This window comes from Marmota marmota, unplaced genomic scaffold (assembly GCF_001458135.2).
Source record: "Marmota marmota marmota unplaced genomic scaffold, marMar, whole genome shotgun sequence".
Classification (NCBI taxonomy): Eukaryota; Metazoa; Chordata; class Mammalia; order Rodentia; family Sciuridae; genus Marmota; species Marmota marmota.
Genome location: NW_025999990.1, coordinates 19,197,980 through 19,225,396, shown reverse-complemented (window position 1 = coordinate 19,225,396; position 27,417 = coordinate 19,197,980). Strand labels below are relative to the sequence as shown.

At 58.0% G+C, this 27,417-nt stretch overlaps 1 protein-coding gene across 8 annotated transcripts in view; it reads left to right on the top strand.

Moving 5' to 3' along the window:
• The window catches only part of Ctif (cap binding complex dependent translation initiation factor), a 268,442-nt gene that overhangs the window by 34,559 nt on the left and 206,466 nt on the right, over positions 1-27,417 (top strand). For all 8 annotated transcript variants that reach the window (XM_048806254.1, XM_048806251.1, XM_048806255.1 and 5 more), the window contains exon 2: positions 25,855-26,061. In XM_048806254.1, the coding sequence (XP_048662211.1) occupies positions 25,882-26,061 (180 nt within the window). In that variant the 5' untranslated portion in view covers positions 25,855-25,881. The remainder of the gene's footprint in view (positions 1-25,854; positions 26,062-27,417) is intronic.

The following is a 27,417-nucleotide window of genomic DNA, read 5'->3' as shown; positions in this document are numbered from 1 at the left end:
GAGGCCCAGTGGGTGGCCAGGGACAGGAGGCCATGGAGGCTGGCCTTCCTATGGTGTGGAGGCCATGGCGTGGGGCAGGGTGAGGACACCGTGGGAACCCAGAGGAAAGTCGTCTCCACAGAAGACCCCCCCATGCCTGAGAGCTGGCTTCCGGGGACTAGGGCTGGCTTCCGGACTGCATGGCTAGCTCTGGTCACCTGCACCGCCCATCACGTCGATGCTGCCATTCAGAGCCAGCGCCTCTGCGTGCCCAGGGGCTGGTCCCATGGCCACCCTCCACCCGCGTCGGTCCTGGTATGGGAGAAGGGATGGAGAGAGAGGACAGTGCCTGGGAGGGAGACGCTCTCCCGCATCTGGACTCTCACGCCTGCCCGGTGAGCCTCCCTGGCCTGGCCCTGGGCGACTGTCCCTGCTGGTGAGAGGGACCGACAGTGCATTGGCCCCAGGAGACTCCCAGGCCTCCAGGAGGGCAGGAAGGATGGAGGCCGCCCGAGGGGTTCTCCTGAGCTGCAGGAAGCCGTGCACCCCGCTCTCCCCTCTCCCAGGTGTGGGGGGCTGGGGTGGCCACAGCAGGCAGGAGCGCAGCCTGGCTGTCCTCGGATTCCTGGACGGGCAGGAGGGAGCGGGACTATTTTTAGAGGAGCCTGCTAGGTTTGTAATTAACAGTGTGCCCTCTGCCGCGAGCTGGCTGCTGGTAATTAGTGTTTTAATCACCTTCCAACAAGACGTCAGGTCTGGGGGGGCCTGCAGCGCCTGGCTGGCCCGGCCCATCCTCTGGGGCCCAGGCGCATGCTGGGAGGGCCAGTCTGCTTGGAGGGTTGAGGAGGGGGAAGCTGCCCAATGCCCAGTGGGGGAGGTGGCCGCAGCCGCTTGACCTGGTCGGGAGGGACAGGGGCATGTGTGTCTGGGGAAGGCAAGCCACAGGAGCCTGGGGATGAAGTTGGGGAGTGACGGGAAGAGGCAGGAGGAGCCATGCCCTGAATATTCTCCTTTTGTGGAAGTTTTGCCGAAAACATGAACGTTTTCATAATCCTGGCCTTTTTGTAGGCTGGACCTCTACGGGTCTCTGCAGCACCTGGGTGAGAATTAGGAACCAGGCATCCCTTATCTTGTGGATAAATTTTAAAGAAAGCAGCACTCGCCACCGCCCCCACCGGCCAGGTGGCTGCAGCTTTGCCTAAGGACACATGGTTTAACAAACACATCATGGATATCTTTGTGCAGTGCACAAACTACACAACTGTGTATGGCCATCCTTTTAGGATTTAAGACTGAGTTTGGGCTCCTGATTAGGAGCAGTTTAAGATGGGAAGCCTTTTCCTGTCACTCGACTCTAACCACTCATGTATTTACACCATTCTCCTGGCAGGGTGTTGCTGCCTTTTCTGCCAAGGACTGTCAGCACTGGAGGTTGGAACCTTTATAAACACATTTCTGACAGCTCTCCCAGCTGGTGTGGACCCTGACGCTCACCATCCCCCAAGGAACTTATCAACGTGTAGCTTCCTCTGCCCCAGACTCAGGCTAGGTGCAGTTCAGAGGCCAAGAGTTTGTGTTTTTCCTAAGGTCCCCATCTGGAAGCCACAGACCTCGCCCATTGACAGGGTGACCTGCCCAGGCCCACCCCGAGTGACACTGCCCTGGTGATCTTCGGTGAAGTCCCCTACAGACACTTTGGTGTGTCTCCCTGCAGACTCCGGTTCTCTCCTGGCTCCCCCATCTCTGATAGTCTCCAAGGCCAGGAACCTGACTCGATAGCGTTTTGCTTGCAAATCAGGCTTTCTGGAACCATCTATGTTTTTATTCTGTCTCAGTAGCAGCAGTACTTGACGGAGGGAGGTATCAGTTATCAGAGTAAAATGCGGGAAGCCTCAGCGCACAGCCCGAGGGTTTCCACAGCCGTTTCCCTGCATCACCGCGGCCCAGACCACGAGTAAGAGGCCAGAGTAAGAGGCTCTTCGCTCCCCGCAGGCCCCCGGGGGTTTGGAAGTGGCAAAGTCCCCGCCTGGCCTAGGCCGCCCCAGTCTTGGGGAGAGTGTGGCGTTGCTGGGGCCACCTGGGGGAACCATGGCTTTTATGGGGCTGGGGTGGGGCCTGGGAACGGCGGGACAGGCACACCTTCCCACCCTGGTGACCCGCTGGGAAGCACGCCAGTCCTGTCCCCCCTGCGGGCTTGGCAGGCGTCCATCCTCCAGAGCCGTCTTCCAGGACGCGGAGCTGTGGAGGGGACCTGTGGGACTCTCATCCCGTCCCTAGTTGGGGCAGCATCATTCTAGAAGTGAGACCTCCCGCCTAGAGGGTTCTCTGGGACTCTGCTAAGGGGCTTGGCTCCCGCCACCTCTAGGGGTGGGCTTGGCCAGCCGCCCGGGACACCGAGAGCCCCTCCGATCACTGATGCCCGCCTGGCCCACCCTCAGTGCTGGCCCTGCCTCAGCGCCCTAACTGTCCACCCAAGACGCCCAGACCCACCTGCAGATGTCTCCTCGGGGACTCCTGCTTCTGGGGTAGCCAGGGCCTGCTCTGAAAGGTCGGGGGCCAGGGTTCGCCGGTCCTGGGGACGGCGTGTGGGGGGCTCTGCGCCTGTTTTTCCGCATGTGACTGGGGAGTCACGGTGGTGCATATGTTCAAACATGTAAAATAAACGTGCTTGTGCCAAATGGCCCCACGTTAGACGGGTCGCCAGGTTTTCGCTCCTCTCAGCAGACGGACGCGGGTCCCCATCCTGGGAATCAGCAGTCCCTCCCTCCCTCCCCAATTTGATAGAGTAAAATTGTCTCAAGGTTTCCTTTTTGCGCTTCTTTGGTGACTGAGAAGGCGTTCTAGGGCTCCCCCGCCTGGTCCACTTCTTCCTTTGTGAGTTTGGCTTCACGCGTTGTCTGTGGTCCTGCTGACATGGTCCTGTGCACCCGTGCTTTGTCTAGCGAGTCTGAATTCGGAGGTGAGTCCTTGGTTCTCAGCTTTATACCGAACACTGTCCTCCCAACTCAGAGGCTGGGGACAAGCGGACCCTGGGGCGTTCCCGGGCCTCTGTGGACCCCTACGGAGTCCTGGAGAGGGTCAGGAAGATGCCCATCCCCCAGCACTCACAGTGTGGGCACAGTGATGGTCACAGGTGGCTTTGGACTGTCCTGCACCCCAGCTGCATATCTGGGGGCACAACACCCAGCACACCTGTGGCCCCTGTGACCCGAGCGACCCACACCTCCTGTGTCCCTGGGAGGTTGGCTTCCGTCACTCTAACGAACACTGGAGACCATCAACTCATACAGAGCTGGCTCACGCAGTCTGTGGCTGGCCCCGCTGCTTTGGGACCTCAGGGGAGGCAACATCAGGGCAGGAACACATGGCCAAGCAGACAGCTCCCCTATGGTTGGAGTGCAGGGAGGACGGGATCAAGGTGCCCGGATCCTGTTCAAGGGCACCTTCCCAGTGACCTGGAACCTCCAACTAGCCCCAGTCTCTTAAAGATCCCCCACCACCAACGGCACCCTGGGCTGGGGAACCAAGCCTGCAGGGGACATTCCAAATCCAAATTTATACGCAGGCACTTGGAGTGTTGTGAAAACTGAGCTGAGTCACTTAGTAAAATAGTAACAGGCTCCAGAGCCACCGAGGGCTGCACCGAGGGCTCGGCTGTCAATATGATGAAACCTCCCAGCCACTAACGTGGGACCCCAGGCCTTGGGAACGGCGTCTGAATCCAGGTGGCACCCTAGGGCGTGGATCAGTGGCCCCGGGGGTGGAGCCGCGTCCTCCAGGCCTGGCCGTGTCGCCGAGTGGCCGAGTGACCGTGCGACTTGGGCCAGCCTGCTCACCTTCTGGGGCCTCGCTCTTAGCAGCAAAACACGAGGTGCAAGGAGATGGACGTCTAGGTCATCCTCAGCTCTGAACGTGCAAATGCAAACTCCAGCCGTGTTTTCTTTTTCACCCAAAGATTATGACATATTTAAGACAGTTTGGCTTCGTTTTTTCCCCCCCCTTAGCGTCTGGGTTACATAAAAACAAAAAAAAAACATTTGGAAATCCTGTACATATGTTTTTGCATTTCACCGAATTTCTGCCTGATTTAGTCCTGGTCTGTTTTAAGCGCGTCTGGAAAAAGGAGGACCTGGGGCAGCCCACCCTGTCCTCCAAATCTCCCTGAAGGGCGTCCTTGGGGTCTGTGGGGCGGCGGTGAGAGGACCCGGAGGCTGGTGGTGGCGGGAGGCTGGAGGAACAGCGTCTGGACGTCCGTCTCCTCCGTCTCCCTTCTCGTGGACTAAGGTGGCCGTCCCCTCTGGGAGGCTCCCCTGAGCAAGCCCCCAGGACCTCATTGCTTTGCAGGGAGCCTGAAACCCAGGGCCTTTGCTGGTGGCCTCTCCCTGAGGGCCCCACGCTCCCGCTGTCCTGCCTGTGGCCCGGAGCTCACTTGCCCTGTCCCCGTTCTCGCTGCTCCCAGCCTTCCCGGCCACCTGTCCCCGTGGCCTGTCGATGGTGGGGTCTTTGGGTCCTAGTCCAGCCCCTCCCCCCCCGCCCCCTCAGGTGGTCCCTCCTGGCATCCGAGTGCTCACACGGGCCTGTCTTCTGGCCCTAGACCAGGTACACTCCACTGCCTGGGGACATCTGGACCTCAGGCGTCTTGGCCCATGGGCTCCTAAGTGCAGCAGGTGATCCTCATTCCCATCCCCTGGTCACCTGACTAGTCCCCCGAGCCACAACCTGGGACTCGCATTCTGCTTCTCCTTTCTCCCCAGCCCCAGGTGCCCAGCGCGCTCCATGACACTCCATGAGCACTGCCCTGGTCATCATGCCGCCTGCCCAGTCTGCTGGATCTCCCACGTCCTCTCTCCCTGGTCCCCTTCCTCCAGCTTGGGCAGGCCCCAGCCTCCCCTGCCTGGCCTCCTCTGTCCTCTACACTGTCCCTTGCCTCCAGCATCCCCCCCCCCCAACCTTCCTGCATTTGATGCAAATTTAAAGCAAGGACGCCTCGGCCCCCGGTGAGAATCTCCCTGGAATCACTGTCCATCTCTTTGCCCTCCTCCACCAGGGGAACAGGACACCTGCAAAGATGGACTCCATCGAAGCTTGGTGGTTCCTGTCCACCTTCAGCCCTGCCGTGGGCAGGAAGGGCACTGTCCCTCTTTCCTCCCTTCCCTGAGTGCACCCCGCCCGCTGCCATCTCCCTTGATCCCCCAGCGGTTGGGGACCCATAACCTTGGCTCTCAGGGCCCGGGGGCTTAGAACAGCAGAACCGCGTTCCTCGTCTGGGAATTGAAGTCCGGAACCAAGACGTCACTGGAGCTAGTCCCTCCAGGGGGCGTGTGTCCCGGCCTCCCTTGGCCTCTGGGACTTCGGCCACCCTCAGTGTCCAGGCTGGAAAGAGCTTTGCTTCGACCTCCGCCTCCACCTTCACATGGCCTGTCCCATGTGGGTATCCAAGTCCAGCTCTCCCTCTTCTAAGGACACTCATGGCCACTGGCTCAGGGAAGTCCCTAATCCAGTAGGACCAACTTGCTTACATTGCCAAGACCCTAATTCCCAATAAGGTCACATTCACAGGGACGTCTTTCTAGGGGTCGCACTTGAACCCACCACAGCAGGGTCAGCGTCACCAGGTGTGTGTGCTGCAGAGGGGTTGGGAGGTGTGGTTCATGCTGGGCCACCCCTGCCTGGGCGCAGCCTGGTGTCAGCTCCACCCTGGACCTGTGACCAGACCAGCAGTTGGCTGCTCCTGGGGCACTTCTCTGCTAGTGTGAGAATAAAGGACTGAAGGCACATGGGCCTTCTTTTGGAAGGGGGGGGGGTACTGGGGATTGAACTCAGGGGCACCCCACCACTGGCCACATCCCCAGCCCTATTTTGTATTTTATTTAGAGACAGGGCCTCACTGAGTTGCTTAGTGCCTTGCTGTTGCTGAGGCTGGCTTTGAACTCATGGTCCTCCTGCCTCAGCCTCCGAGTCACTGGGATTACAGGTGTGCACCACTGCGCCTGGCTGCACAGACCTTCTTTAAAACTCGATGGTACATCTCGGCCTTGAGGAGGAGGAGGAGGAGGAGGAGGAGGAGGAGGACCACCTCACAGAGGCATCGTTTTCATTTTTCAACCTCTGTCCCTGTTCCTCTTTGGAAAGTCAAGCTGCGCGTCTGGACTCCGCTGTTTTCCAGCCTCCTCTGCCCATTGAGCTGGCAGCCTGCTCCCGTTTGCCTTATGCTGCGGTTTTTTCTGATGGCTCTGGAAGTCCATTGTTGCCCTGGGCCTCCTGACCTGCGTCCGGCCTTTGCCCGGGAGTTCCTGAGTCAGCGTTTCAAGTGGCCCAGGGCGTGGACGGGCCTGGCTGCAGAGGCCTGGGACCCTGGGCCTGCAGGTGGGGAGCAGCCTGGGCCTGGGGCTCCATATTTAGTCTGGAATCCACTCACAGCTGCTGCTCGGAGGCCACAGTGGGTGCCAGAAGGGGCGGAGAGGGCTGGCGTCCAGCCAGGGAAGCCGTGGCCGTGGGCAGTGCTGCGGAGCCGCAGGCCTGCCCAGGGGCCGGGAGGGAAGTGAGCAGATGTGTCAGAATAAGAAGGCTTGGAACTGGAGAGGGCCTCAGAGCGAAATCATCCAGTGCCCAGTTTCTACAGAGCTGGAGACCAGGGTGGCCCAAAGCAGGGACATGCCCAAGGCCACAGTTCATGGCCAAATCACTAGAATTACTGGAGACCCAGGAGGGAGTGACCAGCACTGCTGGCAGTACCCAAATTGGGAAAGACGGGTGTCTCCTTCCAGATGGCTTCCTACCTCCCCTCTGTGTCACCTCTGGTTTCCATTGGCTTCTGCCACCCCTTTCCCTCTGAAACCCACTGTGTTAGTCATTTACACCTTAGTGTGAATTTCAGTCCTCTCCCCGGGAAACGCGGACAGTCACCCCAGAATGCGAGTCGGAGTCAGACACAGCATCGTGGGCATGTGGTCAGGGGCCTGTGGACAGAAACAGGTGGAACTCAGAAACGGAGCAAGGCCCTGGCCCTGCGTTCTCCTGCAGCCCCAGGTCTAGTGCCAGTTCCTCTTCCGTCTCTCTGCCCACCGACTGTCTGGCCCCCTGTTCTACAGTCCAGACCTGCTCAGGTGCCCGTCCGATGGCCTTGCTGTTACCATTGTCCTAACAGGGCAGAGTCTCCTGCCATGCCACCTCATGGGCCTGTACCTGCTGTGTGGCCTTGGTGTCCGAGTCTCTCTGGCCTCAGCGTCCTCGTGGCTGAGATGGGGTCTATGTCTGTGATGAGTGGCAGGAGGGAGGCAGGTGCAGCGGAGGCTTAGCCTCCTGCGGTTGCCTTTTGAGGCTGTGCTGTCTTATGCTTATTGATGACTCTCTTGGGCCTATTGGCTCCTGGCTGCAAGCCTGAGAGGTGGGCGGGGCCCTGCAAACCTACTTGACAGACGTGGAAACTGAGGCTACAGTACACAAGGGCCCACTAGCCCCTTGGATCCCCAGGCCACACGCTTGCCATTGAAACATGGCTGTCCTATCTGTGGGCTTCAGGTGCAGTTCTCACCTGGGTCCTATTTAACCTGGAACCAGGAAATAAATGATCAGAGTCCCCCCAGCGGCCAGGCACGGTCTTCCCCAGGAAGTGCCCTCCCATGCCGGAGCAGATGCGGTGGCTGGATCCGCAGAGCAGCGTGGGCAGCGGGCCAAGGGCAGGAGTACATCAATGACTGGCGGGAGGCTGTCGCAGGGCCGGCCACTGTCATCCCCGAGACACGCCATGCTTGTCACTGTGAACAGTTGGAGGCTGGGTGCCGGCAGAGGGCCCTGGGAGGAGTGGACAGGAGGGCCTGGCAGTGCTGGGGACAGCAGTCAGTGGGCCCCGGGGCCCCGCAGCCCTGTGGAAGCCAGGCCTGCCGCTCCTGCTGCCCTGCTCCCAGGGAAGGGGAGAAGGTGACACTGCCCAGTGTCTCAGGCTTCTTGTCCTGGAGGGCTAGCTGCTGCAGAGCAGGGCACAGTGGCAAACGGGGGGCCCAGAAATGGTTGGGCCACTGCCAGGCTGGCCGAGTCCCCGTGCTACAGCCCCTGTCCAGCCTGCAGGTGAACCGGCAGTTCGTAAATGATCCCTCCAGAGTTCTCTGCTATCCCTGTCACCCCTGGGAACTCCATGGCCGGAGGACCGGTGGTGTGTGCCAGGTGGGAGCCGCACCCCTTAGGGCTCAGGAGGCGTCCCCTGGGTCTGTATGTCACGGATGCCTGTGCATAGGAAACCATGGAGCGGTGGCAGGATTCAGCCTGGCTGGGTGCGGCGCGTTTGAAAGGACTCGGCCAAATCAAAGCACAGTCATCTTTACTGCCGCCGTCTTTCCTGGTATTAATAATGTTGTTTAGGGTTTAGAACTTCTTCAACCCTCGGAGGTTAAAAGAAGCAAAGTTCTGTCCTCGCAGATAGGGGTGGAAGTGAGGCCTAAAGACTAGGCTGTGGGTGCCGGGGAGGGCGTCATGGTGACAGCCGGCCTTTGCCTGGGATGGGCTAGGGCCAGGGCTGGGGCGCCACATCACATTCTGATCCCTTTTCTGAATATCTGGCATAAAATTATACTCCAGATGACAGAAGCCCCTGAAAAATTATTGAGGGCACCGTTTTCTATCAACCAGATGATGCAGAACAAAGGGGTGGACGTTCCTTGTCCTATGTCACAGGTCCTGCACCCCCTCTGTCCCCCTGCCCCCCATGTGCTCCAGGCGGTGTGTTTGGGGTCCTGGAGGACCATGGCTGGTGGCCGGGGAGTTGTGCTGGTCAGCCCAGCAGAGGCACCGGCCCACTCACAGCGGGTCAGTGCTTGGGCAAATCTCTGCGGTGGCTATTTAGAGATTCTTATTTGGAACAAGAAGGCTCTCGTTTTCTGTTGGCGCTGCACCCCATGAATGGTGTAGCAGTCCTGCTTCCTCAGGGGCCCACAGTTGCTCCCAACACACCTGGGGACTTTGAGCTGGCCCAGTTGCTGTGCGTGGCCAGCAGAGGCCTCTGCGTGGTCTGTGGGACAACGTTTACTGCAGCTGTCAGGAGCGGGCAGCTGAGCAAGGCTGAGGGAGTTTCTGAAAGGAGCATCGTCCATTCTCTGGCCGACTCTTTCTCCCTCCCTCCTCGTCCCTCCACCCTGGGCTCTGCACTTCTCACCTAGAAAGGCCCCATGCACTCCTTGGCCTTGTGGCAAAGACCAAGGGGCCAGTAATCCCCCAGCCCCCGAGCACCCGGCCTCTCCACCCTGGACCTGGCTCCTCTGAGCTCCCGTGGGGTTTATGATTTGTCTGTTTATCTGTCAGTCCTGGGAGCTGAACCTGGGCCTCCTGTGCTAGGAGGCACTTACGCTGAACTCAGCCCCAGCCCAGGGTTGGTTTTGATGCCCTGGGAAGATGAGGACTCGAGGAGAGAGGCCTGGCCCTTCAGGCCGGCCTCCTCTTTAACCACCCAGGGTCAGAGGCCAAAGACAGGAGGGTCTCGCGTGGGTCTCAGTCAGGATTGGGAGACGTGGCTGCGTTAGGTATCGATTGCTGTGTCACAGATCACCCCAAGGCTGGGCGGTTTAAAACATCACAGGTGTCACCTCCGTCTGGAGTCTGGGCTCGGCTTAGACGGGTCCTCACACAGGTATCTGCAAGGCAGCCTCTTGGTGCTGCAGACAGCCATGAGGCATCTGCCTCCACGTGCCCAGGTGAGGCTGCCCATGGCAGGCAGTTCCTGGCAGGCTGCAGGACCGAGGCCTCTGCTTCTCCCTGGCATCGGCCAGAGGTTGTCCACAGCTCCTTGTCACATGGGCCTGTCCACCATGGATGCTGAGTCACTAAAGCGTGCAAGCCGAGAGGGCAATAGAGAGTAAGCAAAGTGCAGGCGACAGCCTTTCACAACCTAAAATCAGAAGTGACATCCTGTCACTGCGTCCTGTTGTTAGGACCAAGTCACTAGGTCCAGCCTGTACTCGAGGGAAGAGGTCACACAACCATCATTATCAAGAAACGTCTTGCAAAGCTGCGTACCACAGTGACATTTAACAGAAAAGCCAAGTAACCGTGGTTTAAACAAAATACTCTTTTCTTTCTTTCTCATGTCTGCAAGCAGGCGGGTAGGATTGGTGGGCGTGGTCATCCGAGGCCCAGGCTCTCTCTGTCTTTCTACTTCACCACGCTTAATGCTTGACTTCTATCCCCAACATTGTCTCATGGTTCAAGAGAGCGGCTAGAGCTCTGTTCATCACATCCACATTCCAGGCAAGAAAGAGAGAAACCGGGAAGGGAAAAAGGCACATGCCAATTGAATCAGTAAAGAATTTCTTACTTAAAAAAAAAGTCCTACCCCATAACTTGCCTTTCCATCTCATTGGCCACCCCTCTCCGTGAGAGAGGCTGCAGTTAGCTCAGCATGTTGTCTTCTCCGCTGTTATAAGGTGTCTGTTCACAAGGAGGAAGGACAGTGGATACTACAGATTCAACTAGAAGTTTCTGCCCCTCCCATGGGTCCATGGCCTGAGTCCAAAGCGAGTTCTACGTGGTGAGGCCTGTTCCTGGTCCATCTCCCGGGGGAGGAGCTGAGGACCAGGGGAGGGGGGAGGGCAGGTGCAGCGTGGCTGAAGCGTGGACTGGGAAGAGTGACCCCAGGTCTCCAGCCTCCACTGACCATGTGACAACAGGAAAAGGAGGAAGAAGAAGCCTTAAGGGACCCCCAGCATCTCAGAGGAGATCAGTGGCCCGTCGACAGCTTACTCACCCGACGGCCAGTCCCGGGAAAGGAGGATGCTTGGGCTGGGACTTGGGGGATGGATAGGAGTTGGCTGGGCAGGAGGTGGCCTGCTGCCTGCAGATGCAGCCCTGACCTGAAGGAGGACCTTGCCTGAGATCTTGGCCATTTCAGGTGAGGAGACCCAGCAGCCACTGCCCAGGCTGGACCTCTACCTGCAGCAGGGCCCAAGATGGAACTCTGGCCCACTCTGTGTGTTGTCCTTCAGCTGTTCCAGCCCAGCCTCTGGCCCCTCACCTGCAGCCCAGTCCGTAGACCTCCAGGGGTCATGCACTAAGCCCTAGGCCCTGCACTGGTGGGCAGGTGGCCTGGGCAGCAGGGAAGCCCCAACTGGGGACCTGGGGGAGGCTCTGCAGATCTCTTCTGCTGGGTAACCTAAAGAATGTCACAGGCATCCCCTGAACCTTGGTTGCTCTAAGTCACAAGAGACTAGCTGAAGCCACCTGACTTAGCCTGTGAACTCCTGCTCATTCATGGTCATGAAGGCCTCAGAGGCTTGGTGTGAAGGAACTCAGTGGTGTAATCGCATTAGAAGGGAAGGTGTGGCGGGCACCTCTCAGCTCTGGGGCTAAGGTGGCACGTTCCCAGGATGCTCAGAAGAGCCCTCCCTCAGCATGCCCAGAGTCTGCTGAGAGAGCCCTGGGCCGGTGGGTGCGCCCAGAGGGAGGAGCCAGGAACTCAGGGGGAGGAGCCAGGAACCCAGGGGGAGGAGCCAGAACCGCTGAAGGCATCTGTTCTGTGCTGCTCAAGTCTCACGGTCAGAACTCCGGGGTTTATTTCCCTTTGGGGAAATACCTTAAAATACATTTGTCAGCCAGGAGGACCCCTCCAGCTCCCAGCCTTCTTCCTGGGTCCTGGGGGGTCATCCAGCAGGACTCACCTGCACCCCCAGGAGTCCAGCGGATTCCAGCTCAGTGGTGACACAGGTTGCTGCTGCGTTTTCTGCAGGAGGACAGCCCCCAGCTGTCCCTGCAGGAGGGCAGCCGATATCCTGCTGACCTTGGAGGAGGCTGGGCCCTCAGTGCGTCAGTATACCACCTGCACCGGCCAGTGCTGTGTTTGGAGGCGTGGCCCTTGGAGCCCGGGTTCTAGCCAGGTGAGCAGTAGCCAGCCTGTTAAAAATTTCTTCTTCTTCTTATTTTTCTTGGTTATAGAAATGCCAAAATCTCATTTTGGGGGTAAAAATACAGAAAAGAAAAAAGGACAGAAGGCAATCCTCTTCCGCCTGTGGGACGGTGTTAGGGTTGTTTACCTGTTGTTGACAGGCCATTTTCAAGTAGCTGAGATCCCAGTGGACATAGAAAAAGACATTTTTTCTCCCTCATATGATGCCCTGAACAGTCCGAGGTTATTTGCTGCTAGGAGCCTCCATCACAGGGAGCCAGGACAGATGTGGGAAGGAACAGGGTGTGGGGCTGAGACCGAGGCTCAGAGACACAAGGGACTTTCAAAGGGCCATGCAGGAGAGGGGGACAGGCTTGAAGCCCATGTTGCCCTCCTCCCCAGTTACACTGGGCCGACACCCTGTGGCACCCCCGGGCCCATGGCCTGTGGCTCTGCTCGTGTCATATTTGGCCTTCTCCTGGCCTCCCTGGGGGGTATCCCCAGGAAGAGGCCATATCTTGCTCACCTTGGTATCCCAGGGTCTAGGACAGCACTGAGAAGTGACAGGTGTTTGTTGTGCTCGGTGTCAAGGACAGGGCCAGAACAAGGTGCGCTTTGGAGCTCTGACCACTCCCTGTCCCAGTCCTCTCCTGGCCAATGGCCACATGCCTGTCTAGGATGTCAGGTCTTTGTCCTTGGATGGAGCTGGATGAGAGGGACAACCGCTGTCATCTCTCGTGGAATAACTGCTTCTCTCCTGTCCGCGACCTTCCTGGCCAGCCCTGAGTGGCCTCCTGCAGCTTGCCTCATATTAGTGACCCTTTACAAGGCAGGTTCCTGGTGGGACTGGAGTCCTGCTGAAATCCCAGAGCTGCCCGCCCTGTTCTGTGCCGTGCAGATGCAGGGTTTCCACAGGCCACTGGCCTCCTGTGAGCTGGGTGGACCCACTTCCAGTTCAGGAGACGGTCCTTTCAGGCCCAGGCTGGAGGGAGTGTATCAGCTCCAGTGAACTGAGACCTGCCCTCGCGAAGGCCCCGAGCCCAGTCTTTATCCAGCTCTAGGAAAAGAAAAGGAGTTTCGTGGCAGCAACAAGGACCTGATCAGTTAATCTGTGTTCATGTCAAGGGGCCGGCTCTGTAATCCCAGGCACACAAAAGAAAGGCGTTATCACCCATCTTGGCCAGCGCCCCGCGAGAAGATCTACTGGTAGCTCCCGGCAGTAGGTTTGGGTGCTGAGAGTCGGTGTATACCGGGCGTGGCTAGGGTGTCGCCAGACTGCCTGTCCATGATCTGGGGGTCACTGCTTCCCCTCACGGGCCCTTTCCCCGGGGAGAGCCGTGTGATTCCCAGAAAACACCCGGGACCTAGCGGAGTTGCAGCGGGGAGCAGCCCAAGGGAGCAGACGTGTGTCTCCGGGCAGCTGTGAACCTGTGGTCCTGCCCAGGATGGCACTGAAGGAGGCCTCCCGTCACCCAACTTCACGGCCTGCTGGACAGGGCCGCATGCGCTGAGGCAGGCGTCTCACCTTCTCTAGAGTCTGAAAGACCGTTGTGGGTTTTGAAGTGAGGAAGTGTAAGACCGGCTTCTGTGAGTCGCCGGGGGTGGCCTGAGCAGGGGAAAGAAGACGCGTTGGCAGGAATCTCAGGGAACCTGAGGGGATCCAGGCTCTGTGGCCGGGGGTGTGTCATGACATGACTGCCGTTTCCTCCCTGTGTCATCAGGGGCTGGCCCGCCTGGCTTATGGATGCTGGGACTCATACTCTCTTTACAGCCTAGTGTATCTTAAATTGGGTGCATCTTCTTCTACTGGTGCCTTCCTTTGCTGTGGCCAGATGGCAGCTTGACGGGGCCATCGCTATCCAAGCCTGTGTGCCCATGGTCACCTGCACACTGCCTCGACTTCCCTCACGCTGGGTGTGTTGTGGGTTACCCCGGTGTTGAGTGTGACTGTCGTTCAATGTTCCTTCAGGAAGATCTCACCCCGATTTATTATCAACACCAAAAGCCACCACTGTGCAGAAGGGCCTGGTGGCAGAGTGGCGGCCACTTATCAGATGGGAGAAAAGCACATATTTGTTGTGGGAGGAAAGATAGCTATCTCGGTCTTTCTTAATAAGCAACAAGAATTGCCAGGCTCCTGTGCTAGCCCATGCCACCCAAGGATGTGGGGGACTGCTGACTCCCTCAGAAGAGTTGCAGGGCCACACCAGGCCTGTGTCACATGGTCGGCATTCAGGGCTGTCTTGAAGGTGTGGTGGCATCGTGTAATTGGCAGGATTTTTTTTTCCTTTTCTTTGTGGCTCATAAACTAATGGTGAGTCTTGCTTCCAACAACTCTGTTGGTCTAATATCTGATGTTGCGTTCGCATGTTACTGTCAATTAGAGCAAGCAAATCAAAAAGACCATCTGGGGCATTTCCCGTCCAGTGCTGCCCTCTGGGCCCCTGCAGCGCTTGGTTCATGATGGCGTAACTTCCTCCTTGCATTTTCTGTTTTTTCTCCTGCATCCTGGATACCAACCCTGGGTTTGAGTAAATGGATGTGTGGACGGCTGGAGGCGGGAGGGATGGAGGGTGGAGCGGTACAGGGAGGCATCCCTGTCTTTGTTGGGGCAACAGGTTCCCTTCAAGGAAGCTGCGAGCACTTCTCCTAGAATCAGTGGGAATCAGGACCCAGTGCTTTTTTTAGGTTCGGCACTAATGTACTTTGGCTTATTTGGTCCTCATCGGTTTTCACTGGCAAGGCCTCTAGGCTGCCCAGCTGGAGATCCCAATGCCAGGCAATGATCCCGGGGGCGCTCTGTGCAGAGACGTTAATTGTTTAATCGCTTTGTGAAGACACGACTCATATCATGCAGCTCACACACTCAAAGTGTACAAGTAAATGGTCTTCAGTAGAAGCTCAGGTATGTGCATCCAGCACCACCTTTATCACCTCAGAAACATCCCGGACCCTTTCACCATCACCCCCTTGTGCCCGTCTCCTTCCTGCCCCAGTCCTAAGCAAATACCCATCTCCTTCCTGTCTCGTAGACATGTCTGTCTGACAGAAGGCAATACAAGGTGGAAGGCGTAGGGTTTGTGGTCTGCAGAGCTGGGCTTCCCCACACCTCTCCAGAGAAGTCTTTGCAGCTTGTGGAGCCTCCTGTCCCCACCCATCCTGTATCGCTTTGTTCTTCTGAGCTCTTGCTCGTCACAGCTCCTGGTGGGAATGTGCAGTGATTGGTGGCTCGTGTCACAGGCAGTGGGACTCTGTGATACTGCAAAGACGCAGGGCACCCGGGTTACAGCAGGGCACATCGCCCCAGGGCACCCCCTCCTGCCCTCAGCCACAGGGTTAAGAAGTCACTGGCAGGATGGCACTGGGCTATGCAGCCCCCAGGGGCAGGAGGCTCAGGGCTGCCATCCAGGAACCCTGGCATGACTGGCCACCTGCAGAGGTCAGAGCTGAGGACAGTTTACTCTGTTACCCTGGGCAGGGCCCGCAGACTTGAGCTGGAGCAGGTTCCAGGTCCCCTCCTGAAGGGGATGTGGGGCCAGGGATGGAGCACAGAGGGAATGGACCTCGAGGCCCCTCACTTCTGTTTAGTCAGAGCAGCCACATTTTGGAGCCATTCTATGGGGACAGACCTGTGTGCCTCAGTTTCCTGATTTGTACAAGGGGGACGAGATGGAACACATTGTGGGGTTGTCCTGCAGATCAACTTAATTTAGCACAGGCCCTGGCAGATACTAAATGCTCAGTAAATCTCCTTTTCTATACTGGGAGAGAGCCGTTGCTGGTTCCATTTGAAATAGAAGCTGGCTGTGGGGGATACCAGGGTGGCGGTTTGCTTTCCTGCTTTAGGAAAGGTCAGAGGGCAGCTCTTCTGAGTAGGAGCAGCAGAGGCAGCTAGGGTGCCACCTCTGGGCTCTAGGAATCAGGGATCCCGGGTTCTTGCTCACAGATCTTTGTCTTCCTGGAGCTCATAGAGAATCCAGGGAGCACACAGGAGCCCTGGGCGGGGATCGAGTTTGGGATCCCAAGGTGGCTCTGCAGCAGGCTTCAGGCATTGCCTGGGACATAGAAAGGCCACCCAGCAGAAGAGGGCCTGCCTAAGCTGTCCAGGCGGCTTCCACTTGTGATGTGCCACCTGTCTGTATGTCCATAAGCAGCCAGCAGCCACCAGCCTGCTGATACCATGGGGACAGAATGTCAGTTACCTGCTGGTCCCTTTCTGGGGACCCGTCATTGCACTCCCAGAGATTGACCGAGTGCCTACGGTGGGCCCAGCTCTGCCCTCTGGGGCCAAGGGAAGGAATAGACAGGGCCTTGGCCACTAGCAGCTCATGGTCCCGCTAGCTGGCCGAACCCACGGCAGGGCTGAGCTGGAATGTGGTGGCATTTCAGAGATGGGACATCCTGGACCCTTCTTCCTTCAAGACACGAGGAGGGGCACCGTCCCTGCACAGAACTTGGCTGTGCATGTCTTCTGTGGCTGCCACTTGGTCCAGTGTAGTCCAGTCCCATCAGGGTGACGCCATCTTCCTACAATAGCACTGTGGCCCTGCTGCCGGGCCAGGCCGAGTCCTGCTGGCCCGGAAGCCTTTCTTTCTCTCTCTGTGCAATGACTTTGAATATTTCTGTTTTGTTCTGTCATGTGTTGACGTCACATCATAGCTCCCAGGGGACAATCCTTGTTCTTGATTTATTTCCATGTTCTCAGGGCACCCCTCGTGTTCGTGGTCTGTGGAAAAGGGTCACCTCTGCTTGCTGTCTTGTGGGAGGCTCTCAAACTCCAATGCTGGTGAGGGCCAGGTGGGTTACCTGTGGGTGGGGGACCATGAGAGTCAGGGGGAGGCCTTAGGGAGTGCTGGGGTCTGTGGAGAACTGGAGATTGACTGGCTGGGCTGAAGGGGTCAGCACTCCTTAGCTCTAGCTGATGGTCAGTGTGGGAAGGCGGGCCAGTATTGCTAGATCTTTCCTTTTTTTGAGAAAAGCCAGAAATGTGAATTTTACATGAACTCCCCTGGTTTAGGAATGTTGGCTCAAATGTTTTCCAAATGCCTGCCAGACACACAAAACAAACCATGTCCAGACATGGCCCCAGACGGGCAGCGGCAACCTCTGGCTGGGTGGTTGCGCTTCGGTGCGGGTCTGGGTAGTCGTCCAAGGCGGTGGCGTGCGGTGGCCAGTGGGCCTGGCGAGCAGCTGTGGCAGCTGTTCTGAGGGGCTGCTGTGAGTTGGGGGTCAGGCGGCTCCCAGGGGGTGAGCTTGCGCTGTCCTTGAGGACGAGCAGGGAGAGGGAGAGTGGGCTCGTCTGAGGTCCAGCAGGACGTGCTGGTACCGGAGCCCAGGCTGGACAGGCTGTGGGGCCACCGCCCCGCCAAGGCCAGGCTGTGTGGACCCTGTCCTCGCTCCATGCCCCGCTGGGCTTTCAGGACGGTGACTGAGGAGGCTGTTGCCAAGACGGGCAGAGCTGACGGACGCCTTGGTCACCCCCACAGGGACGCCGGAGAGGGAGCGTCACTTGAGAAGGAGGACCGGGCGTGCCAGGGCCACCGTGCTTGGAGGAGCTTTCTGGCCTTAACCCGAGGTGCTCTCGCGGGTTCAGAGCAGGACACGATTGGTCTCCCTTTCCAGCAGGCTCCCGGGTAGTTTTCTCTCTTAGCCAACAAACCAGAAGCTTTCGAAGGCAGTGGTGAGACCCACCCTCCAGGGCTTGGAAGGAAAGAATGGGTCCCCCTTGTCCACACAGGTTGGCAGAGCTGATTGGAGTACAGGAGAGGGTCAGAGGAGGCCCAAGCAGGACATGGGGAGTTCAAGGTGGGGAGACATTAGGGAGGGGTGAGGTCTGTGGAAAAACAGCTGTGGCCAGTGGACCCAGAGTCAAGGAGAGCTTCATGGAGGAATGTGTCTGGAGGTGGGTCCTGAGGGGAAGGATGCGAATCAGAGAGGCAGAGAGGCGGGAGAGGGCGCAGACGACAGTGCGCGCCAGCAGAGGTGGTTGTGAAGCCAAGTGGTAATCCCCAGGTCTGAGTGCTTGATGGTGGCCAGCCACGCTGAGCACTTTCCTCACGGTAGACTCACCTAACTGCACAGCACCCTCCGGGCTTCCTCCGTCAGCAACCTGTTTCATGAGGAGGAAGTTGGCCAAGCGTCTGCCGGGAGCCCCATAGCACTGAGTGGCTGAGCTGGCCCAGAATCAGACCTCGTGACTGCCAGGTCCCTCTGTCTTAGGAGTGGGCAGTGAAGAAGCCCCTGACTCCTTCCAGGGATGCAGCTGGCTGGCTGGCCAGTGACCCTGAGGTCCCTGACCTGCATAGCTTCGGTCTTTTCACCTGGACACAGCAGGTGCTCAGCACTTCTTGGTTGGGATGAGTGGTCTTGAGAAGGCTCTGGAATATGGGGGGAAGTGGGTAGAGCCCTGCATCCTTGGCCGTGTGGTTCTAGAGCTGGGAGGGGGCAAGGAGAGCCGTGGTGGGAGAGCCAGGGAGGCCCCCTCGCGGGAGCAATGTTCTGGGTGCTGTGCAAGGGCTGGGCGCCCCAGGCCAGTCGGCCTGTCCTGGGCTCTGGATGGAGAGAGGCATATGGGAGGGAGCCGGGCCCTAAGGGTCCTGCAGTCTGGTCAAGACCAGATGAAAACCCATAAAAAATTCAAGAGCCGGCGAGAGTCGGGTAACAGTGTGGAAGAGGATGGGGAGTCATGAAGCAGCCATGCTGGGGGCCAAGCGAGTGGGTGGGTGGTCAGTGCTGGGGCCCAGTGGAGGCCCGAGGAGCAGGCAGACCTGGACAGCAGGGACGGTCAGAAATAATGCCAGGGCTAGTCCCTCCCAAAGCCTGCCCCGGATGCCGTCCCCCTGGTGGGCCCTGGCCCAGGTCTTCCTGTGTCCTCTCTCCAGTGGGAGATGCATGTCAGAAGCCCTGGGTCTGAGGTGGCACCTGGTGGAGCGCTCGGGCCTCTCCCGGGCCTCCCCAGTCAGGCTCCTCCTGGTTGAAAGAGTCACGGCATCTCCCTGGCTCCAGCGTCCTCTCCCCTGGGAACCAGTCCAACTCTCAGTTGCCCGAGATGCTCTTAGGACAGAGCGGAACAGCCCGGGCCTGTGCTTTCTCCATGAAATTCTGAGGGACAGAGCAGGGCTCCCAGAGTGGGGGACGGAGGTAACGGGGCGACTCTGGGGTTCTCTGCTATTTAGGAATCTCTGTGCCTGTTAGCGATTGCAACCTGGAGGAAGGGAGGTGACTCTCAGCAGGGGTCCCTGAGGTGGCAGACTTCCGAGAACCCTATGTCCAAGCTGGCTCTTTCCAGAGGCCTCTGAGTGGCTCCCTCTGGGCCACAGTGTCCTTATCCACCCAGCAAAGAGACTAGACCGCGAGCCCTTGAGGTCTGTGACTTGGTTGTTCAGACCAGTCAGGTGGTCCTGGGCCCAGGATCCACCTTGGGGGACTCCATGCAGATGCTGATATATGCACCTGGCTCTGAGAGTCCAGCGTGGAGGTGGGCCCAGGGCACACCAGGAGGTGATAACTCAGCTGTTGAGTCCTGCCTGGTGTCTCTTCTGCCCTTGGCCCTGAGTGGACCATAGAGGAGCACTCCCCTCCTCCAGGGAGCTGAGCTGCCAGCCAGAAGTCAGGATGGAGCCGTGGCCATTCCACCATCCCGGGGCAGGATGTCTGAACCATGGACGCTGGAGGTGAGAGGTTTTCTGGATCCTGGCTCTTCACACTCTAGTCCTCTGAGCAGCAGCAGCAACCTCATCCGGAGCTGGTTAGAAATGCAGAATCTCAAACCCCACTCCTCCCTCACTGGATCTGCACTTAACACGAAGCCCTGGAATTCACGGGCACCTAGGAGCTCGGCAAGTGCCCAGCCGGCCACCTGGCCCCACTCTTTTCCCCGTGCCTCACAGATGGAAGTACAATTTTGTGGGCAAGTGAAGCAAAAGTCCCATAGTTTCCATTTGGTTAGACATTTTTTTATTTTTATTTTTATTTTTATACTGAGATCATGACCCAGGAAATTTGTCGTTTGAATGACACACCATGTGACAGTCCCGGTGACAGAGGGTTAAATTGGTGGTGGCAGTGGTGGAGGAGGACATCAGATGTCCTCGACTCCTGAGGCACTAAAGGTTTCCAGCGTCACCTGCCCCCACTGCCACGTGTTTCTGAGCTTCCCTGCTTCCTGGGGGTCCGGGAACTGAGACCCTTATAGGCGAGGCTCTGTGTCCCCTTCTGCATTTTTTGGCAAACGTAGTGTTGCCGAGTCATCGGGACAGCTCTGCCCGGGTAGCTAGAGCACAGGGGCTGCCGACTGTGGGGCCTTGGTGTTCCCCGTCTTGTCTGGGCAGGGGTGAGGTGGGCTGCACTCGGGGAGGATTTGGCAGGGAGCAGGTTCCCATGGCTTCCTCTGGATGGCCGTGGGCATCCTCTCCCCTGGACAGCCTGCCTCTGTCCTCCCCCACACTCTGCAGGCAGCACGGCCTCTGGGCCAGCCCTGCCCTGGGGGCCGCCGGGCAGGTAGCAAAGCAGAATTCTGGTCCTAGCTGTGTGCTCAGGGCCAAGACGCTGTCGCTGTCGCTGTGTGGAGGTGGGAAGGAGAGAGGGGTCCGAGTTGACCCGAGCTGTAGCCAGTGTTTGTCCCAGGCTCACCAGGAACCAGCTGCTGGCAGAGAGCCCGGGTGCACAGCGCTCTGTGGCACCAGACAGCATAGGAAGTGGCCGTGGGAAAGTGGGTGAAGATTTCCTGGGTGTGGTGGAGGCCAGGGGCGTGGGGAGTGGAGGCCAGGGGTGGCCTTGTGCCGGGTTCCCTGCCCACCCACAGCTCAGATGCTGCCTGGATGGGGAGTCGGCATCCTGCTGAGGTGCAGAGAGGATGGGTAGAGCCGGGAGCCCCGAGACTGCTGAACCCAGGAGCACTGAGCAAGCCCCCTGGTCACCTGCAGCTGGCTGGGGTCCCACCAAGGGAGGCCCAGCCCCTGGTAGCAGCCCAAAGCAGAAAATGGGATCTCTTCCTCGGCGCCCTGCGTGCGTTCCCAGAAAGGGCGTTCTGCGGGATGCTGAGGAGCAGAGGGCAAAGGCCGTGAGGAAATGGGGTGGTGTCAGGGCTGGCTCTCCTCGGGCTCCTGGGAAGGGCTGGCGGACAGCCCAGCAGACAAGTCTCATCTGGTTTGCAGGTCACCGAACCAGCCCTGGGGAGTGGAGCCGGAGGTAATGCCTCTGACGCCTGGCTGTTCTTAAAAGGATTGGCTAAATTTACAGCTCCTAATGCCATTTGTCACTAGGCAGGTGGGAAAGGATGCCGAGAGGGCTGGAAGGCTGCCGTGCATTGTCCCTGGGCCCTGGGGCCGCTCCCTGAGGTCTGCCCTACCTTCTCCTCCAGAGCAGCCCCACAGGCACTGCGAGCCTCTCCAGCTCAGAGCCAGGCGGAGGGGAGGCTGGAGGGGGAGACCTGCCCCTGTGCTTTGGGTCCAAGGAGGCCAGGCAGCTCTGGGCTCATGGGAGTAGCTCAGGGCGGGTGGGCTGTGCGGGCTTGGGTGGTGGAGAGCGTGGGGGAAGAGCCTTTCATTGGAGAACATGGGTGCTTTTCATTTTGGACTTTCGGGCTGCAGTGGCAGGCATGGAGTGTGACTGGCTGCAGCAGGAGGCTGGGGGCCCCAGGGCTGAGTTAAAATCTCCTCTCTCTCTCTCTCTCTCTCTCTCTCTCTTTATATATATGGTACTGGGGATTGAACTCGGGGCACTCAACCACTGAGCCCCATCCCCAGCCCTATTTTGTATTTTATTTAGAGACAGGGTCTCACTGAGTTGCTTAGCACCTCGCTTTTGCTGAGGCTGGCTTTGAACTCGCGATCCTCCTACCTGAGCCTCCAGAGCTGCTGGGATTACAGGCGAGTGCCACCCCCAGCTGGTGAGGTCTCTTAACACACAGAGGTGCCACCCCCACAGGACAGTGTGACTGTCCTTCTCCCCAGATAGCCACAGATAGCCAAGCCTGGCTGCCCTCGCCTCTCAGGAATCCCCAGCACAGGAGCCCTAGCCTGTCCTGCCTGCTCAGGGCTGTCCGCCCCCCTATGGTGTCCTTTACAGCAGAGCAACCTCAGCGCTTTCCCAGTGCTGGCTGCTGGCCTTCCCCATCCGTCACCTGGCAGGGAATGCAGGCAGGGGCCCGGGGATGCTGCAGGGCTGAGTCCTGGGTTCAGCCTCTCCCGTGCGCTCTGCATCCCGAGTGGCCTCAATTAGAGGTCTCCCTGGTCCTCTGCCCGCTTTCTGTCTTTTTCCCTCCTCCTCTGGCCCAACCTCCTTCACTTTCACTGAGTGTTAAAACAGAAGTCCCTGCTCACTGGCTCTCAGTCCCAGCGGCCCGGCTCTTTGGGGGCTTTCCTGTGAGTGTGGAGGACAAACGGAGCCAGGATCGACCCCCAGGATGGAGGTCAGACAGGAAGGCAGCTGTCCAGAGCATCTCTTTCCCCGGCACCCCACTAACCTGAGAAAATGCCACTCTGTCCGTCCTCAGTCTTCTTGCCTTAAAAATGTGGTAGAACTTGTGGGTATGTGCCCCCAGGCGTGGGACACGGTGACGCAGGCGGGTATTTGCACACCCATAGCCATAGCAGCTGTTCACTAGAGCCAAATGCAGAAGCACACAACACCTGCTAATGGAGGACTGAGGGGATAATCGTGGAAAGTGTGTACAACAGTGTTGTACTACTGTGTTCACCAGCCAGTGGAAACACCCCGGGGCAGCGAGAGCATCCGTGCCTGGCCCAACTTCCTCCTGCCACTCTGGCCCTCTGCTCCTCTTCTCCTGCAGAAGAGGAACAGCCTGGGACTTTTCTGCTTTGAACGTTCCCCAACCCCTTCTGAAGGAAGGGCCTTAGCTTACTGCAGGGACCCTCTGTAGAGTGTACAGGGGGGCTCCAGGAGCTGGGAGAGAGGAGGAAGGAGAGGAGGGAAGGAAGTGAGGGGTGCTGTGGGTTTGGTCACCACCGTGGGCAACTGGGGCGCCACCTACTCCAATCCCTTGAAGGACCAAATGGAATGTGCACTTGGGCAAATGCCTTGACCTTGCTGAGTTGTCTGAGACCCAAAATGGCAGGTTTGTCCAGATTGAGGGCTGCCACGTGGGGTGTTAGCTGCTTACTCTTGCGGGTCGCAGGGGCCAGGTGAGGTACTGAGGGTGTTTCCTGTCACAGGAGCCCTGGGCAGGGGGCACTGGATTCCTGAGGCCAGGCGTTGCTAGCCACACCGCACATTGCTTGAATCTGATCGGGCAGCAGTGGCTGGTGGAGGAGGAGGGGCTGGGAAGACAGGGGGGATGCCAGAGGGGCCCATGGCAGGGAGTCTTCTTTTGCCTTCTGGCCACCAAATGCTGTGGGGTTGGGATGGCTCTCGGTGCTTGCCCCTCCCTCTGCTCAGCGAGCTCCTGTGGATTTGGAGTCATTTCCATTCCCAGGCTCTCTCACATCACTGTGGGGTGGCCCTACGACTCAGGCACCCCCGAGAGAGCCCACCAGTGTAGGCCAGAGGCTGCCGCTGCAGCAGAGCCCAGCATCTACCTCCCGGAAGCCGCTGCCTGTCGAGTTTCTGCAAAACATGTCCATGGTCAGGTGTGCCAGGAAGCCCTAGATAAAATCTGAAGCCTTCGAGGAATAATTGGCATGACCTTAGAGAAGGACTTTGCCTGCAGGTGGCTCCTTTTCAGCCCTGTCTGGACATCAGCCTTATCATTCCCATCCAGCTCAGGCCACCTGCTCAGGACGGGCTCTGAGCCTATACTGCAGGTCCCTTTGTGCTGAGCTGGAGCCTGCTGTGTGCACTTGGGCAAATGCCTTGACCTTGCAGAGCCTTCCCTCCCTCTTCTAAGTAATACAATCAAGCCCGTTTCCCAGTGCCTTGGTGAGGGTGAGATGTGTGGAGCTTATGAAGTGCTGAGAAGAGTCTCTGCCACGCCATACAGGTGCAGTGAACACTTGCGTTCCAGTTATTAGAACTCACGGTATTCAGCGAGGCGCGGTGGCACGTGCCTGTAATACCAGTGGCCCAGGAGGCTGACAGGAGGATCATGAGTTCAAAGCCAGCTCTAGCAACTTAGCAAAGCCCTGAGCAACTCGGCAAGACTCTGTCCCTAAATAAAATACCAAAAGGATGGGGGTGTGGCTCTGTGGTTAAGCACCCCTGGGTTCAATCCCTGGTACCAAAAAATAAAAAACCCCAAACCTCATGGTATTCATGGCCCACGGCCATGGTAGGATGGATCTTTTGCCTGCCTTTAAACCAGGGAACTGGACCCATTGCTAGATGGCCTGTAGGGCCCTGCTGCAGCGTTCCGTGAGTACAAGGACTGCTAGGTTTGGAAAGTGGGGGGAAGGGGAAGTGCCCCCGGTGCAGAGCGATAAATAGCACAGAGGCAGGAAGGAGGCTTCTGTCACCACACAACAAATCACTGCAACCTTGACTGCTTAAAACAGTATCTGCTTCTGATCTCCTGGATCTATAAGTCTGAAGCCCAGCGTCCTTTACCTCCTGGGCCCTTCTCCGTCCCCATCTCCAGCACCCTTTGGGAAGGCTGGGGAGGGTGTGGGGGTCCAGAGCCAGTCTCCACAGCACTCCCGGGCCCTGACTTCAATCCATCATAGTTAAACACTCAACCAGCTCTTGACCACTAGCTGATAGCTTTGTTCCAAAATGTGCTTGGGGCCGGGGGCGCAGTGGTGCATGCCTATAATCCCAGCAGCTCAGGAAGTTGAGGCAGGAGGATCTAGAGTTCAAAGCCAGTCTCAGCAATGGCGAGGTGCTAAGCAACTCAGTGAGACCCTGTCTCTAAATAAAATACAAAATAGGGCTGGGGATGTGCTCAGTGGTGGAGTGCCCCTGAGTTCAATCCCCAATACCAACAACAACCACCAACGTGTATGTGCTTGGGAACCCAGGGATTTGGAATTCAAATGTTCCTTTCAGCACAGGAGGCCCTTGTTTTCTCAGGGCAGTGGTGGTTTGGTGGGAACCTTTCACTGAGTTGGGATGAAACCCCCAGCAGGCTGTCCAAGGAGATCACAGGTCTCCAGATAATAAAAGGGACACAAGATGAGATTTCAGGCCCTGCCCAGGTGGCTGTGAGCCTGTGGAGGAAGGGGAGGGCCCCTACTTGGAGGTGAGGACTCTAGCTGCCTCACTCCCAGCTGAGTGAATTCTGACTGCAGGAATGAGGGGTGAGAGAGGACAGTGGGGGTGTCCCGGAGGGCTCGGACCCCCACAGGGCTGGGTTGGCCCAGCCTGATCAGGAGGGCCCACAGTGTCATTGGTGGACTTAGCTGGTTTCCCAGGAACGGCCGGTCATGTCTGCCAGAGTCAGCCAGAGAGCACACCACAGGCCTGTGGGGGTGGTCCTGCTCCCCTGGAGGGTGGCCCAGACAGCTTCTACACAGCACAACTGGCCACGTCAGCACAGACAACAACCCCCCCCCCTGCCCCAGGCCATTTGCATTCTGTCACTTTAAGTCAGTCACATTCCTACAAACCAGACGTCCCAGGAGCAAGGCTGGAAAACTGCTGATAACCCGAGGCCTGGGGGCTTCAACTAATTCAGGGAAAAGTGATGGGAGGGGGAAAGTCTCTTTAGAAGGAGGCCTGTTCTTGGAGGGCTTTGGTTTGTGGCTGGGGACCCCCTGCACCTCCTTAGCGAGGACATCACCAGGGACACCCGGTCTGTGGTCTGTGTATTCTGCTTTGTGGTGGATTTCGTCACGTCTGATTGGGGCGCCAGGGCCTGGGGGCTGTCTGGGTTCTCTGCTGCCTTTCCCAGGCCGTAGATCTGGTGCACAGCTGTGCTGGCCGCCTGGGCCACTTACCTGCCCTCTCTGGCCTCAGTTTCCCTCCCCACATGGTGGGATGCTCTTAAAGCTGAAGACAAGCCCGGACCCTGTCAGCTTTTCTAGCCGTTGGGAGACGAATGCTGGGACGGGGGAGATGGGGCTTCCAGGGCTCACCCGGCAGCCTCTCACCAGCCTGTCTCTCCTCTCTCCCTCCAGCCGGCCCCACACCCCTGAGCTGGAGGGATGGAGAACTCGTCGGCAGCCTCGGCCTCCTCGGAGGCTGGGAGCAGCCGATCCCAGGAGATCGAGGAGCTGGAGCGCTTCATCGACAGCTACGTGCTGGAGTACCAGGTGCAGGGGCTGCTGACCGACAAGACGGAGGGTGACACTGAGAGCCAGAGGACGCAGTCCCACATCTCCCAGGTGAGCACTGGGGAAGGGCACTTGGCAAACTCAATGGCGTGATACAGGGGACCCTGAGTCCAGGAAGTGTCCATCACCTGACCCTGTAGTGCCAAGGTGTGGTTGGTCCCACCCGGAACCAACCTGGAATCCCACAGGAGAGGCCTTGGGATCTAGGTGAGAAGCCCCCTGCTCCCCGGCTGTACATGCTTAACCCTTGAACCCTCCTCTACTCTTCCTGACCATGGGCAGCTGAGGCCCAGTCAGATGCAAGAGTCTTTGAAAATGAATTTATTGATCACATACTATCTTCTGGGCACTGTTCCCCATTCTCTACAAGCTCATATTCTAGAAGAGATCTGGAGATGGTATGTTATTTACAGTGTGGACCATCAGAGAGCTGAACCTTGTGGACATTTTCTCTGATTTTAAATGCAAGCAGATATTGGCAGCCTAAGAAGTGAGTGTCCTGGGCTCCTCACCCAGGGTTCCACGTGTCTTATGTAGTCAGAGGCATAGGCATTCTGACCAGAATGTCAGGTGGCACTTGCCCTTCCTAGGCCAGTCTTTTGCAGCCCTGACCTTGGATAGGAATTGACTTCAGATGAAAGATTGTGGACCAAGATTTGGAAGTCTTGAGTTCTCCTGAATAAAGTATAAATGTGTATCCCATGTCTCTTTGTCTAATAAATCCCCTGTAGATATTTTCTAGAGTTGATTCCAGATTTGCTTCTAGTTGCTTATGTGACCTTGGGCACCCAGTGGCAAGCCCTGCTCTGGAGAAAAGCCAAATGTAACCACCTGGTGCACTTTCTCTCTCTCTCTCTCTCTCTCTCTCTCTCTCTCTCTCTCTCTCTCTTTCAGTGGGGAGGAAGTTTTCAGCCCTCCAGCTTCTTAGAAAGCCAGAATGGACCCCTGGCTTTCCTTGGGTTCAGACCTGGGAGCAGGGGGCAGAAAATAGCCTTGTGGGAGAAATAGAAATAGAGGTGATGTTTCCCTCTGTGCCCTTGAGGGTTCTAAATCTCACGTCTGTAAGCCTGTCACCGGCTCATTGCCTGGCCCGCGGGGGTACATGGAGTGCCCATCCTGGGCTCCATAGGACACTCCTGGTGTCCAGGAGTGAACAAAACTGCAAAGAGCTCTGTCCTCTTGGAACTTAGGATCCAGTGCAGGGTGATCCTTGCCACCCTAAGGATGGAAGAGGGGTGGTGGTGAGGAAGAGCAGGAGGGTTTGGGATTTTAATTAGAGCAGCCAGAGACCATTTCACTGGAGGAGGAAAGGGCCGAGCAGGTCCCTGGGGGGAAGCACTAGGGACAGAAGGAACAGCCTATGCCAAGGCTGGACTGGAAGAGGAGGCGTCCGGCCAGGGGGCGGGC